General features: G+C 37.1%; 1 protein-coding gene across 1 annotated transcript in view; it reads left to right on the forward strand.

Annotated features, from left to right (window-relative positions):
* The window catches only part of PHLPP1 (PH domain and leucine rich repeat protein phosphatase 1), a 207,090-nt gene that overhangs the window by 1,405 nt on the left and 188,621 nt on the right, over positions 1-17,064 (forward strand). The window contains exon 2 of the mRNA XM_014454458.1: positions 10-633. Within this exon, the coding sequence (XP_014309944.1) occupies positions 10-633 (624 nt within the window). The remainder of the gene's footprint in view (positions 1-9; positions 634-17,064) is intronic.

A 17,064-nucleotide genomic window follows, 5' to 3' on the forward strand; every position in this document is an offset into this window, starting at 1 on the left:
GGATTCCAGGGCCCGGCGAGCCCAGCGACCCGGGGGCCCTTGGACGGGGGCGGTCGCGGGGCCCGTTTTCCGCCCGGAGAGCTTCCAGCCCTGAGCCCCCAGCGCCCGAGAGCGTGTCTGACCGGCTGGACCCCTTACAGCAGCGGGGGGCGGCCTCCTTCGTCCTCGTCCGAGGGAGCTCGAGGGCCGACCCCGGCTCCCAACCCCCAGCGGGAGCTCCGGGCCAGTCCTGCCCGCCCGACCGCTCTGCACCCACCCGGCCCGGAGCGGATGCCCGGCCGCCTTCCCCGCTGGCCTCCCCGCCTCTGCTGCAGCCAAAAGCCCCGAGAGCCGTCGACTGCCTTGACGGGGCCACCTGCGATCCTCCTAGGGAGGAAAAGGCGGCAGCAGCCGTGGCCTCTGGCCTCCCCCAGGCGATCCCGGGTGGGACCGGGGCGATCGCTGAGAAGGCGCCTGCACTGCCCACCCTTTACGTGCAGTTCCACGGAGAGACCACCCGGCGCCTGGAGGCGGACGAGAAGCCATTGCAGATCCAAAATGACTACCTCTTTCAACTGGGATTTGGGGAGTTGTGGAGGGTGCAGGAGGAAGGCATGGACTCGGAGATTGGCTGCCTCATTCGCTTCTATGCAGGTAAGGAAACCACCTGCCCTTGGACGTGTGGGGTGTCAACACTTTCAGGTCCCGAAAAAGGAGTCAAGTCGGTGTCTGTTGGCCAGGCACCAGAGTAAAGGCTGGTCCTCGGCGCTCTTTGTTATTTCTTTACAGCGTTCACGGTGGTAATCTGTGTAATACTCCGTTGAGCAATTGTTCAGTGCGCGGGTTTGGCCAATCTTGAGGGCTCAGAGGTTGGGAAGCCCTGTGGAGGAGGTGGCAGAGCCACCAGGAAGTGCTGCAAGCAGAGACTCCTGAAAGAGGCGGCAGTACATGTAACAATGAACCTGTTGGGTTTTGTGGCAGTTTGGGATTTCAGGTAATCTATCACGTGCATTTAATACCGATAGAGGAAAATGGCCAACAGAAACGCTCGAATACACTCTCTCTCCATTGACGGTCCGCTGTTGGCCATTTTAGGCGTCATAGACCCCCCAGGAGCTCCTTACTTGTCAACCGGTGCACGTTCAGCTCTCTGCCGTGTTTCTATGCCCACTTAGTCCTCCTTAGAAACTTCACAGATGGGATCCTTTTAGTGATACTTCCCCCCAGTGCTTTTATGCTTTATTACAGTTTCCTCTGCAAGTTTGATTCTTGCATCAAAAACAATTTTGTCTATTTATTTCCTATTTCCTTCATTTCTTTTTTACAACCTTTATAGCCAGAACTGACCATTGCAGTGTGATTTGCAATTGAGATTAGAGTAAGACTTTAAGTGGTTAATATCTCTAAAATCCTCCTCGTTCTTTTTTCAGTTCTAGGTTAAATTTTTTTAAAATATTCTATTCTTTACTTATTCCAGCTTTATTGAGATATAATTGACATATCAAATTCTTGACTAAGGGTGACTAATATTTCTCCTTTGGTTAAAGACTTGACCAGTAATAAATTAGGGAGCCATAGATCCTGGTTGTTATATTTGAGCTTTATAAGTTGTTTGCATCCTTTTCGCCTTCTGGTTTGAAGAATTAATTATGTTCTTAGTGATAAGGAATTTTAAAAAGTTAGCATAACAATATTAAATCAGGAAAGTTAAATCTTCCCCAACTTTATTATTCTAGGTTGTGTAAAAATAATCATACTTGTAACTAATCTGTAACCATTTGTGCTATTTAATTATTTCTGGTCCAACTTGTGTCAGTTCAGTCAGTTTGAATGAAGAAAGAAATCTTTATCCCACATTGAAATATGCACGACCAGTAACATTCCTGTTATGTTCCTCTGAGTTTCATTGAAGTTTTTCTGTAATTTAAGTGGATTTCTGATTTTTGCCTTATAAAGAAAACCATGTCACACAATATAATAGTATTTGCTGTTTCTGAAGATAAGATCCCAACTGGATGACGTACCTTTAAAGTTTATGGGGCCTGGAAAATAGGTGGCTTTATTTGTTATGTAGGAGTGACAGTTATATCCTTTTCTCCTGTAGCTCATCTACTATGCAAAATTACAAAAGCATTAAATGGTACTCACACTTATCATGAGAATATTTTATTAACTTGAGAATGATAAATACCCATATAAACAAACTAATATATATGGAATATATTAAACATTATTGAACATATTTTATATGGGAAGAGCTCTGATCTCTTGTTTTCCTCATGATTACTAGTAGATATGTTGGTCATGATAAATGTTAATGGGAAGTTTTTGGGTGTCATGGTCATGAAATTTTAATCTTGGATTTCCCCTAGATTGTCTCTTCAGGTGTGTCTAAAATACTCTTAAGTGAATGATACACAATATTTTTTTTAACATCTAAGTATAAAAGTGACAAGTTATATTTCTTGTGAATTTTTGTGGTCTTTTTGTTTTGTTCATGAAAAGCAGTAATTGTCACTTCATTCTGAACTTATTTACTGTATTTCTGTATACACACCATAAATACATATATACTTCTCTGTATACACTCATAAAAATAACTAATAGGGAGCCACACACAGTATCCAACCTGTTCTAGAATATGAAGCCAGTGTACAGGTATCTAGAAGGAAGATGCCTGGTTGTTATAAAGATGTCTAATTGCCTTTTTAATATACAAAGTTTACCTTATTTTAAACTTATATTAATATTCCAAACATCAGTTGCTAAAGAACAAAATTGAGCAAAAATGAGTCCACTTGAACTTTTGCAAGGAAGTTGATAAACAGAAGAGCCTTGTTATTAGGTGGTCTCTCTTATTATGTATGGGAACATTGTCAGGACTTCATATGCAGCAAAAGTTTGCACCACGCTGGAGGAGATTCCTAGAAATTACTCCTGTGTTGCAGTGGAATGTAGGACACACAACTGGAAAGTGTTACATTTTGGTAGTAATTCTTTTCCTTAGGAAGAAGAGAATTAGTGTTTGTTTTAGATGACACCCTCTAAGAGGGTGTTGTACGCCACATTTGCTTTTATAATTTAACATGTAACTTACTCTTGAATTTATTGCTGAATATCTTTTTGTTTATACTTGTACTTGGAATTAAGGATATTATGTGCTGTCTATCTAGTTTATTAAGTCAGCTGTGTTTTTTGAGAAGTTCTAGTTTGGCCGAGAACTTTCATTCTCTTGAGGGTCACCTTTCAATTAAATTTTAGTATTTATTATCCCACTCAAGTTATTTTTAAAAGGCTTTGAAAGCCATTTGTGGTTGCTTTGAATATTTAAATATTTATTTGGGTAAAGTGAAATGACAGTCCTTAAGGAACTAGAAGGTATTGGACAAAAAGTACTCATTACTAGGTTGTTAATGAAAATTTATTTTGAAAATTGTTATTGCTCCTACCAAGCAATCTTTTTTTGTTGTTGATTTAAAATATGAAAACATTTAAATGGCTTTCTCTGAAGTTACTTGCCTTAAGTATGGGAAGTATGTTAACATTTAATTTCCATTCAAAATCAACTATCTTAAATTTTGCCTTAGAGTAATTTTAGGTTAAAAAAATTCAAGAATTTAGGTTTCTCAACATAACTTATGGACTTCAAAAAACTCACGAGCTTGTGTTTTGGAGTCTGAGTCATTGATGAAGCGCAGTATTAAACTATATATTTTTATAGTTTTTACTTTCTACCACCTTTTAGACTTTAGTAGTCTAGCTATTTCAGTTCAAATTTTAATGGTAGGAAAGGAGTTGACGGAATGGAGAACACATCCACTGTGCCTAGTAAATCTTGGACAAGATATTTTTATGTGTGACTTCTTAGGATTGCTGAGAATGATCTCCTTACCCCTCTCATATATCTTCTCTTTTTCTTTTCTGGGAATGATCAAACCTTACATGGTTTCCTACATGCAAACCAAGAAGGGGTGGTTCAGCATTAAGCTGTAATATTGACAAGCAGTCTCTTATTACTATAATTACAGCAGTATTGAGTAACGTGGTATGAACATGTGACACCAGTGTGTGTCTGAACAGTCCTTTTAATTTTAAGAACAAAAGGTTTAACTTTGTTTTTTATATTTGTCACTTTTATGTAAAATGCATGATATCTTTTCTTTCGTAGCTGGTCTGATGACATGTATTAACATGTTGGGTTTTATTTTCTTAAAATCTTAAAGGGCTTTCACATAAATTATCTCATTTGTCCTTGCAAAAACATTATCAAGGAGGAGTCTGTGTCAATCCTCTTTTCAGATGGAGAAACTGAAGCACAGAGAGGTTCCACTCTTGCTTGTGGTTTTTCAGTCTTTGGCAGAGCTGAGAATAGATTAGCTTGGGTATTCTGTTTTGCAATTCATATCACTTTCCATGAATCGATGCTGAATTTCATTTGCACTTGAATTTTCACTTGGTTAAAAGCATTCAGAAAATATGCTATTTTTGTTGGTAATGAGGTGATATTGTCCTCTAGTCCAAAGTGGTGTTCGTTGTGAAATGTGGAGGGTTCTATTTTTGTCATGCTGCCTTTAAAAACGTAAAGAACCAAGACTGGCAAATAAGTAGACAGGATAGAAAGAGACTGAAATGTTCTAAAATAAATATCCTGGTTGCAAATAGTTATACTTGCATTTAAGGTGATATGAAATAAAGTTTACCTAACAATTCTCTATTTTCTTATTCATGCATGCCTCATTTTTTAGACTATAAATCTTCATTGGCTATAGAGAATTAACGCTTCATCTGAAAAGTGGATAACTTGAGGCTAGGGGTGTGACAATACAGTTCCTTTAAATCATAGCTGTACTTGTAAAGTTTTGAAAAAAAAAAAAAACACACCTATCATGAAAGGTTTTCTATTTGTACTTTAGTGATCAGTACTGCTTTATTGGTATTACTGTGTTGTTGTACAGTTTTTATAGTTTATATGTTATATAGTGGTAGAGAGTTAGCTGTTGTCCCTGAATTTCATAGTTATTCCTAAAATGGGGTATTTGTGCTCATTGAAATAATTGTAGGGAGAGGAGATGTGTGTAAATGAGTTTGTAAAGTTTCTGTATTGAAATTTGTATCTTTTTGTTGCTATAAGATTGTTAAATCAACCTCCTTAAGTGATTGGTTATTCAAAGATTATTATTTTTAAAGTGTAAGGTGTTTTTGTTGTGTTTTATTCTCTTTCTCTTTAGAACCCTGAATTTCATTTATCGGTAACATAACATTCATTGACATCGTATATGATCCAAGCCTAGCATAATACTTGGCATTTTAGTTTAAACATTTGTTGAGTTGAATTTGTGGAATTTTGTTCAGCAGCTGGTGGTGCGTGCCCTGATTCTTCAGCCTTCCATGCTGTTTGGGTCACCAGGGAAGTGTTAAACACACATACACACAGGCATTTCTCTAGTGGCAGGAGATTTTAGATGTGCCACATACTATTAATATCTTCTATTTCACGTGAGCGAAGCTCTATGTGGACTTTGAGACAGCAGTTCTCAAAGCTTTCTTAGGGTTAACAGGTGTTCCACCCTTCCACCCCCTTTTCAAAGGCATATCTTACTTCAACTTTGAGATGAATTTAATGAGGCATCTGTCAAATGAGGCATCTTAGATTTAATGATTTTGTTGTGTGCCAGGGTTGAACACAGTTCAGTCTCTCTGGACGAGAGAAGGGTTTAATTGTACTGTGAAAGTCGAGAGATCCTGAAGCACTCAATAGAAACGCTTTTCCTTTACAGACGCCTGACATTTTGAAAAAGAGAAAGAGATGTTATCAAAATGTCCAAAACAGTCTGGGAAAATGAAGCCTTTAGAAAAAAAAATCCCACCTCTGAAAGCTACTCCACCCCTTTAATCCCAGGCATCTGGTACAACACTGGTAATGAGGGGTTTTGAATCTAGCCTCATGTTCCTATGCTTCTAGGGCAAACCCTTTTCTATACTTACCTTTGGTTTTCTAAAGATAGTATAATTAAAACAAAACCAAAAAATTGACCATGTGGATTCTTTAGACATAAGGTATTTATAACCTAAGTCTGTGTGACTGCTTGTGTTTGAGTTTGTATGAAACTTCAACTCTGGGCTTTGGAAGATTTTGATAAATTGAAACTCAGGAATCTGAGATGAATAGACTTTAATGATACTTCTATTAAGGAACATTCGGATATTTGGTTAGCTATGAAATAGCAGTTCTTTCAAGTAGTGTGATACTGTACTTCGGAATTAAGCATAGTGATAGTTACTGGATTACTCAAGTGTTATTACACTTTGATTTAGAGATGGGATGGTTTTCTTATATATTATGTCTACATACAGGCTGGGGCAAAAGTAGATTTACAGTTGTGAGTATGCCAAACAGAGTTTATTCTTGTATTATTGTTTGTTAATTATTATATTAATTTCATACAAACAACTGTGAACCTACTTTTGCCCCATCCTGTGTAATATATATGCCTGGTATATCTTGTAGTATGTTAAATGAAACAAAGCACAATTATCCCATAATGCCACATTCATGCTGAAATAATTGTTTTCCTGTTGTATTTTTACATTTGAGATTGCCTTGATACATTATAAAATGCATTTAATGATGAAGTGTGTTGTTGAGTTACAAGTCCAGTGGCCTTTGAATTTGGAACCTAGAAGTACTATTGGAAGTGGATTCATATACTCTATTTGTAGGGTGTACATATTTTATTTTATTTTTTGTAAATGTTAATACTTTACCAAAAAACAAACAAAAGTCCAGATTTTGTGTCATATGCTTTTCCAAATGAAGTTTATAAAAGTAAATTAGTCTTATTTCTAGTTCTGTGAAAGCATTCAGTTGAAGACTGAATAAAATTTTACATACGGAATTTATTGAAAAAAACAAAAACAACCTGTGTCATTCAAGAGTAAATTGTAATTTGGTTTTGGACCATTTTAATAATGAGCGAAAAATCTAATTAGAAATTTTAAGTTTTTAGTTAGTTGATTTTTCTTTTTTTTCTCTCCATTCTTTTTAAGAAGGAAGAATTTTGTATTTGTTGCTATTTCTACTGACTCATACAACTGATGAAGAGCAGTTAGAGAATGAGTCTTTTCCTATATCTGCCTCATAATAATATGTTAGAATGTTTGGGCTCTCTTTTCAAATGTGAGGCATGTTTGTAAATACAGCAAAAGAAAATACGATCTGTAGTGATTCCCATTGGCTATTTAATAATGATCTGGATTTTACAATCAGTGCACTTCTAAGACATGTTTCAAAGAACAAAATTTTATATACAGAACCAGTTTTTTACCTTTATTGTCTATTATGACAAATATATTCCTAAGAAATTCTGTCTTTGTCCCCATCCATGTATTTTGAGAGCTTGTCTGGCTGTATCTTAGTGCTTGAATAAGTGCTACATTATGGTTCTTGAGTTTGGCTGCTGTTTCCCAGGGTCAGGTGAAAGTAACCTGTTCTCTTCCAAAACAACTTTGGGGAAGAATTTGTACCGTTTTATCTCACACTGACTGAGAGAAAATGGTCTGTCATTTAAAAAAAACTAGTCTGAGAGTTGGGAAACGTGGTATGACTTTGGGCATTTATTTTAACCTCTCCTGGGCTTTGCTTTTCTCCTCAATAAAATGTTGAGCATGAAGTAGAAGGAATCTAAGATCTCTGCCAACTCGAAACGTTCTGGGGCTCCATTAGATAGCCTACTCTTCAAATTAGAACAGTGATTTTCAACCTTTTTCATCTCATGGCACATGTAAACTAATTATTAAAATTCGGCAGCACACCAAAAATATATTTGTTGCCTATATGACAAAAATTAAAAAAGGTATAATTTGTTTCATCATACTGGGCAGCTCTTGTTGTGTTGGCTGTTGTCATTTTTTTGTTTTGTTTTGTTTTGTTTGACAATCTAAGGGAAAGGAGGTCAGTGTCCCTGACTAAATAGTCAGGTATTGCATGTTTTAAAAATTCTTACATACAGCATACTGGTTGAAAATCTCTGAATAAGAAGGACTAAAAGTTGTAGTTTCTGAAGTTTTGTAATATCTGTCCATGGGTTTAAGAGAGTCCAATCTGCCTTTTCTCAGGAGAAAGGCTGTCAACCAAAGCAGACCACCTTTTTGGTGTGGATTAGACTGACAGAATAGATAATGTTTGATTCACCCTCTCCCTGCCAACCCTTACATAGTCAGGTATTGCATGTTTTAAAAATTCTTACATACAGCATACTGGTTGAAAATCTCTGAATAAGAAGGACTAAAAGTTGTAGTTTCTGAAGTTTTGTAATATCTGTCCATGGGTTTAAGAGAGTCCAATCTGCCTTTTCTCAGCAGAAAGGTTGTCAACCAAAGCAGACCACCTTTTTGGTGTGGATTAGACTGACAGAATAGATAATGTTTGATTCACCCTCTCCCTGCCAACCCTTACTCTTAAAAGTAGACTTCTGCATGGAAGAGGTGAACTTCAAGAAATGCATTCTTTTAAAAGTTAAAGAATCTTTTCTTATGTTGACTTATAAAGCAAGATACTTTCATAATCCAGTTTATAAAATTTACTATAATAACTATTTGAGGGATCCAAATGTGCAAACTTACTAGTTTAACTTTCTTTTTATTTATAGTGAGCTGTGTGCTTGTCTACTGGGCCTAGAGTCAGTAGGAGAAAAAGAACTTGAAGAAAATGGCATTTTTATATTGTTATTTTGATTAGATTACAAAATTTAGGATCCATAGAGATTCTAACATCTGCTGTTTTTATAGATGAGGAAAGCAAACCCATAGAATAAGTGTTGGGTTCAAGATGAAGTCAGTCTTAGAATTAAGATAACACCCAGGATTTGGATTATCAATCCATTGTTGCTGCCCTCTTCCGCCCCCCCCCCCCCCCCACACACACACACTTGAACCTCTATACTTACTATCTTGGATCCTCTGTATATTTTAGTATTCAAAATGAAAGTTTAAAGTTTAAAAAAATGGAGTGTGTTTCACACATTTGTGGTTTCTCTAGTCAAAGTGTTTCTAGTTGTTTTTTTTCATTCTAATCAATACTTTTGAGAGGTTATATATCACTTTGACAGATTATAAAGGAGGGCTTCTAATGGAACAGTTGGATATTTTAAAAGTATGGAAATGTTGGGAAAAAACAATTGCATTTTAAAAAATACTTGGGAGAAATATTTAAGAATAGATTTTGAAAAAAATTCCCATTCAGACATATATTCATTGAAAAGATTCAGTATTCATCATGTTCTTTATTTCAATTTTTATTTAAGGAAAAGAATTTAAACGCACATATTCAGGTACACATACACAGTTCTACTTTTGTATGATGTAAAAAATCAGAACAACTCAGTTTAGTAGTCTTTGGGCTTTTGTTTGCTGGTTTTGGAAGTCTTTACCATGAAATCTGCTATTGCTTTGAATGTCTGTCCTCTCTCTAAAAAGAGAGAGAGAGGGAGAAAGAAATATCTTGCTCCTGTTAGCAAAAAGACAATATGTGAATATTTTTTAGGGGTGAAAGAGATTCTCTTTTATATTAAGTTTTAGTTTAATTGAATCATTTACCTTAAATGAAATTTTAGCTTCCCTTATCTACTGAGTCAACTCTTCAAAGATTATTCATTTTTAAAATTTAAGTATACTTGGTATACAATGTTTAGGTGTACAGTGTAGTGATTCAACAGTAAGTCTTGTAATCATCTATCACCATACAAACTTAAACTTATCACAGTATTATTGACTATATTTCCCTTGACCTTTTTCACCCATCCCCCTACCCTGCTCCCCTCTGGTAACCATCAGTTTGATCTGTGTTTTTTTTAAATTTATTTATTTATTTTAGAGAGAGAGAGAGAGGAAGAGGGAGAGAGAAAGAGGGAGGAGAGAAATTGATTTGTTCCACCTATTTATACATTCATTGGTTGATTCTTGTATGTGCCCTGACTGGGGATTGAACCCGCATCCTTGGTATATCAAGACGACACTCTAACCAACTGAGCTACCTTTACAGGGTCTCCATCTCTGTTTCTATGAGTCTGTTTTTATTTGTTCTTTTGTGTATGTTTTTTTTTGTTGTTTTTTTTTTTTAGATTCCACATGTAAGTTAAACCATATGGTATTTGTATTTTTCTGTCTGACTTATTTCACTTAGCATAGTAATACTCTTTAGGTCCAGCCATATTGTTACAAATGTTAAGATTTCAAATATATCTCACATCTTCTTTACCCATCTGTCGATGGAAACCTAAGTTGCTTCCATATCTTGGCTATTGTAAATAATGCTGCAATGAATATGGGGGTGCATATGTCTATTTGTATTAGTGTTTTTGTTTTCATGGGATAAATACCCAGAAGTGGAATTGCTGGGTTGTATGGTAGATCTATTTTTAGTTTTTTTGAGGAATCTCCATACCGTTTTCCATAGTGGCCATGCTAATTTGCATTCACACCAACAGCATGCAAGGGTTCCCTTTCCTCCACAGCCTCAGCAGCATGTTATGTTTTGCACTTTTGATGATAGCCATTCTGATTGATGTGAGGTGGTATCTCATTGTGGTTTTGATTTGCGTTTTCCTTATAATTAGTGATGTTGAGCATCTTTTCATGAGACAACTGTTTATTTTTAATATGAGGAAGGGAACGTTTTAAATGCAAAAGTACAAAGGGTAAAATTACATTGCATCTGGCATATAGAATATGTACTCCAGATGCTGAGACAGAGGAGACATTTCTCTTGATTTCTCTTAGAGAGGGGGTGTGGCTGGGGGCAGCTGGCATTCAGTTTTATATAATAAGGATCTCTCCTTGTGTGGAGAATAAACACTATAATTGGAGCAGACTTGTTCTCTTCCTTACACAGACCCCACTCACTTTATTGAGATGCCTGCTTATCGTAGTGGGTTAGAACCGAACCCGAATTCCCTCCAAGATATACCTGTACTTGATGTGAGTCCTTAACCTTCTGAAGGCTCATTTGTTAGAGAGAAAGGGAAAGGTGATAAAAAGTAACTGTCTCAAAGAACTTCGTGAGGTTCAGATTTGGTGATATATGTGGAAGTGCTTTGTAAACTGTCAGATGTTAAGCAAATGTAGTGTGGTTTTATTATTTTTAGCAACAGTAAATTGCCACAAATGTTAATTAGAGCTCATTAGGGCTCATTAGGGAAGATGGGATATACTAGCAGACTGTCCACTTTCACTCATTCATTCATGATTCCTTTATCCAGTAATTACTGTGAATAGCTTTTGGTTTAAAGGTGAATAACTTGAATTTTCTAGGATCCCTTGAAATACTTACAGGTTTGAGGGCAAGTTTGTGGGAACAAACAAGCAAGACAGCTTTGTATTTACAATACAAAGGTGGAAAGTGTCCTAATAGAGGTACACTGTTCACAGATTTCTGTAAAGCAGAGAGGGGTCTGACTCCACTGTGTGAATCTCCAGGAGGCCCTTTAACTAAGTCTTGAAGAACCAGAAGGGGTAATCAGAAGGAGTAGGCTGTTGCCGTAATTCTGGCAGCTGAATTGTTTGAGGAGCAACCCTAAATTAGTAGTTCAAAATCTAGTGAGACTGAGTTTAGGATTACTAATTCCAGTTTAATGCTTTAAGACTCAATAGGTACCTTCTGTCTAGGCATCTAGGCCTTTTCATCCCCTTGACTCTTTGGGCTCCATTTGGTGTTGTGGTTTGTGGGGGGTCTAAGTTCTAGGTAAGCAAATTATAATTTTGCTTCTTTGAAAAGAAAATGCAAGTGTTCATATGCTCCAGGTTGCCCTGGATCCTGGCAGGGGGGCCTACAGTCCAATTGAAAGACATTCTCTTATATCATTTTTTAAGACCTGTGAGAGTTTTGATTTCCTTGGATATAGGAGATTTAAGGAAAAGGCTGTGTTCATCTTCTAGAGGCAGGTACTTTCTTTTAATTTAGTGTCATATGTAAACCACATTAATGTAAAATTTGGAAGTTGATCAATTGGTAACAATCAGGGAGTATTATTTTTAACTTTGCCCATTTACTGTCTGGCTCTTTGTTGATGAAGGACATTTTTAAACATCTTGTATGGATCAGGAGGGAAACATAATTCTTGTGTTCATATAAGCAGAAAGAACTCTCTTATCTATGGCTGTAAAACCTGTACTACACCTATGGTAAGTTGAGTATTTAGTAATGGCCTATGATTATTTTTTGTTTGTTTGTTTTAAGTGGAAGGCAGGTATCTCTGAAATATTGTCTCATATAGTAATATGATTGGCAACACTGGAAAAAGATCTTCATTTTGCTTTCTATGTTAGTTTTTAAGTTATGACAAGCACCATGGTAAAAAAAAAAAGTTATTCAGATCCTGACTGATTACAGTCATGCTTTTAATTCAAATGAAAATATTTCTAATTTAAACTAACCAACATTCAGGTTAATTACCTGCCAATGTGGATTTTCCAGTCATTAATTAGCACCTTTTTACCCTCTGTAACAAATTTTTACAGAGACCTCAGTTGACTCACTAGAGCAATATCAACACCAGAAAAGATGATTTTCATGGGGTATATTAACAAAAAAGTTAGTATCAATCTAATAATAAGGACAATAGTTACTGGCCCTTGGGATTATAAAATAGATAGTCAAAATCCATTGCTCTATAACCAGCTCATAAGAGGGACTTGGTTTTTTTGTTTTGTTTTTTAAACTGGTATGCTCATCCAATCTTTATTCAGATTTTTTCCTAATTTGATTTTTAGAAGGCAAACATTTTATAATATGTAGATTATTTTATAATATTTCTATTCTTTTAACTTTATAATATTAGAATATTTATTATTTGATATAGTAGAATATTTATAATAGTTACATGTTTATAGACTTGTAACCCAGTTTAACTTTACTTTTGAAATATACAATGTCAGAGTAATACTGTAACTTGAGATAAAAGGTACAGATATTTTTTTTCTTTTACATGCTTTTTTCCCCCTTTATTGATTAAGGTATTACATATGTGTCTTTATCCCCACCCCCCCCTACTTATGCCCTCACCCCCCTGGTGTCTGTGTCCATTGGTTATGAGGGACTTGGTTTTTTTAACCAAAATTTGAATGGTAATGCCTCATTGATACATAAATACATGTTAACAAAAGTTCTGAAAACATAAATCTTGGAGTTGCTTAGAAGATAATGTCATTCTGAAGATATAACCACACAAAAGTCCTTTTCTGAGAGTAGGGAACATCTAACAGTACATTTGGGATGGAATTCATTGCTTCCGGCTTCTGTAGACATGCATAAGATTCCCCATCCCCACCCCCAATTAAACAACAAAACACAACAGTTAACACCTATTTTAGTTCTAAGAAACTGATTGACCCATGTGACCTTAACCTCCAGATAATAGAGATGGATAAAGGGAGGGAGTGGTGTTCATTTATCTTAACACTAGAGGCCTGATGCACGAAATTTGTGCAAAGGGCTCGGGCCCCCACCGCCTTGGCTTTGTCCCGAAGGTCATCTGGAAGGACGTCTGGTCTAATTAGCATATTACACTTTTATTATTATAGACGGTCATAAGGACAACTATCCTTGTCCCCTTTTACAGTATCTTTTAAAAAACAGTTGTAATAGTGGAGTGTAGACTAAATGAAACTTGTCTGTGGGAATCTGCTAAATGTAATAATGGAGTAATACTTGTTAGGTTGTAGCTTTGTCAGACATCCAGTGAAAAATGGGTGAGCAGGTCATGGATATCTCAGGAAGGGCATAGAATCTGAACAAAGGAGGGGACCAGGGGGCATTTAGTACAGTTTCTTACCTAGCATAGAAGTCCGTGCTTCTATATTCCAGATTGACTGTCACCTGACCTCTGCTTGTTGACTGTAGTGGATCTATGGGCCAGCATCATCAGCATCTCCTGGGAATATGTTAGAAATGCAGACTCTCAGGCCCCACTCAGACTTACTGAATAATCAGCATTTCAACAAAATCCCCAGGTGATTAATCTACACAGTATAGTTTAAGAAGTGCTAGCATTGGACAATCAGGAGTCAGGGCAGTTGGAATTGGTGGAGGGAAACTTAAATTAGGAGCTTATGTGGTTCAGTGAATTACAGAGGGTCTGAACTAGAGCAGTGGAGGGAGGAAAGGAGAGATTAGACATCATCCTAGGACTCAGTAGCTAATTGGCTGTTTTGGCGATAGAAGCTCAAAGATGCAAATTTACAGTTTGAGAGATGAGAGAATTCATGAAAGTAGGAAGCAAGAGGTTATACAGGGGATATCAATTAATTCAGTAAAGCTTGAGGAACAGGCACTATACTACTTAGGAGTTGATGATACTAGAATCAGTGAAGGCATGACTCCCACTCTTGATATTTACAGTTATTTAGCAGTAGAGGATGGGTTTTCTGAGGATGAATTTGAAATGGTAATGCATGTTAAGCTGAGTGTAGCTATTCATTAACTGGTAAATGGACTGGCTTACCATCCCGCTTCCAGATCGCAGTGGGCCTTTTTGCTTTCTACTGCTCACCATATGTGTGGTTACTCTCAGGAAGGTGATATAAACATTATTTATTTACTTGGTTTTCTTATAAGAGCCTTTTTCCCCCACACTCAGAATAAATGCTAATGCTGGCTGTGGCCATGGACAGAAGTGAAGAGGTCTGAAAAGAATGTTTATATTAAATTTACGAAGCTCTCAGGATGAATGCCTTCTGAATGTCAAGGCTTTCCTATCTGGTATGTGTGTGGGGGAAATTTACATTAACAATTATGATAAAACTTGCAATGCCTTAATGAAGGCATTTACAGAGTGACAAGGGAACCCAGAAGCCCAACAAACTGACTTTCCCTGGAAGTGGAATGCTTTGGAAAGGCTTCCTCTGAAGGATTCCCTATGTGAATTGGGGACTAGTGTTGCATGAATGGGCAAGTCAGGAACTAAAGCATGAATGAAAGGGCATGGTGTATGTAGGGGATGGTGAGTAGCTGTAGTGGTGAAGTGTCAGGAGATGAGACTAAAAAGGAAGTTGGGTCCAGCTGATGAAAGACCTTACATGATAGGGACTTGATTTGATAAGCAGTGGGAGCTACTGAGCATTTTAAAGTGGGGAGTGACATGTTAGATTTTTGGCAGCCAGCTGGAGGATGGATTGGAGAGGGAGGGAGCTACTAGAGATTTGGAGACTGCCCTAGCAGGGCCTTTAGTAAATATTTATAGCACTATGTTGGGAGCTGGACTTCCAAAGAAAGAATGGCCTTGCCTCCACCAATTTCAGCCTAGTAGCAGAAATAAAAATAATTGCAATACAGAGTACACTACTTTTGAGGTTTGTACATTGTGCTTGTTGTACCAAATAGGGATTTAATTAACTCTGCTCCACTTGGGGTAGATGGGAGATGGTTTTGATTATTTGAAAAAGTAGACCAGAAGTAGGAGTAGGTGGTTTAGGGCATTCTTGGCAGGGGGACCAAGGGTACCCCTAGGGACTAGATGAGGAAGATCTAGATCAGTGCAGATGAAGAACTGGGGACAAATGGGAGTTGTTCAGAATGTAAAGTGCCTGGGTCTTATTGAATAATGACATGTTGGGAGAGAAGGAGTAGTTCGGGGTTTATTTTTCATTCCTGAGCTAATTTGAGTATGTCTTCCCCATCAGAAAGTGTGTTGCTATATTCCATGTTAGATGTAGTGTGAACAAGACTGACAGGATTTTGTATGTCAGGATGACTTGGAGGTTTCTAGTTTGGTTGACTGTTAACCCATTAACCAACAGGCAGAATATAGTAGCAGGAACTGGATTTAGGAATGGAGGGGAGAGATGGTGAATGTGTTAAATTTAAGGTGCCTGAAGGACACCAGGTATGTCTAAAGAGCTCGGGAATCATCTAGGTTTAGGTAGTAGTTGAGGTCTTTCGATGAAATGAAATTGCTAGAGTGGGTAGGGTAAAGAGAGGGCTCTGAGGAATGCCTGTATTTAGAAAGTGGTAATAGGTAGATTATGATGATTGAAAGAAGTTAGATATAAGTCAGATATAAAAGAGTCTATATTCATATGAAGGTCAATTAACAGGCAAAACTAATTTTTGGTGATCATAATAGTTGTTACCTTTCAGAAGATAAGGAGGGGCTTGATCCATCTGTTATTGATAATGTTCTTTGTATTTTCTGGGTCTCAGTTTCTTGGGTATATACATACTAGTATATGAAAACTTTGCATGTACCCTTATGGTTAGTGTGTTTTACTAGTTGTAAGTTATACCTCTGTAGAAAGAAGGGAAGTGGCCCTAAAGAACCTTAAACATTGTTTCTGTCCTGAAGGGAAAGACAGAGGTTAAGGATGACGGATGAACAGAGGGAAAACTTAACAAGGGAAAGTTCTGAAAGAAATAAGAGAAGATGAAATCATGAACACCCATGAAGGAGTGTTCTGTGGATGGGAAGAGGAGCATCTATTTCTTTGAGACTGTTAGGAAGGATGGATAAAGATAAAGATTCATTTAAGTGACAGTTCATGAAGTCGAGTCTTAATTTTCTTAGTGAATTAGGAGATAAGGAAAAGCCAAGTCTCAATATTGTTTGTAATGTGCATTTTCTTGAGTGAACCAATTAACTAATCCTAGGTTATATCCTCTTTGGGGAATTTATGACTGTGATTTCAACCTATCCTGAATTTTCTGTAAGGTGATCCTTTCTTGGACTATTTTAAAACCCTTACTGCACGGGAAGAGAAGGGTAGATAGTAAACTGGAGGTGGAGAAATGATTGCCAAACTCTGTTTTACAGGTTTGTTAACGCTTGCATTGGGCAGGTTTGTTTCTCACAGGCTTTTTTTTTTTTAACCCTCACCCAAGGATGTGTTGAGAAAGATGATAGATAGATAGATAGATAGATAGATAGAGAGATAGATAGATATAGAGAGAAATATTGATGTGAGAGAGAAACATGGATGGGTTGCTTCTGTATGTATCCCAACCAGGGATCAAACCCGCAACCTAGGTATGTGCCTTGACTAGGAATTGAACTGACAACCTTTTGGTGCACAGGAGGACACTGAACCAACTGAGCAACT

The sequence above is a fragment of the Myotis lucifugus genome, unplaced genomic scaffold (genome assembly GCF_000147115.1).
Source record: "Myotis lucifugus unplaced genomic scaffold, Myoluc2.0 scaffold_36, whole genome shotgun sequence".
In the NCBI taxonomy this organism is placed as follows: Eukaryota; Metazoa; Chordata; class Mammalia; order Chiroptera; family Vespertilionidae; genus Myotis; species Myotis lucifugus.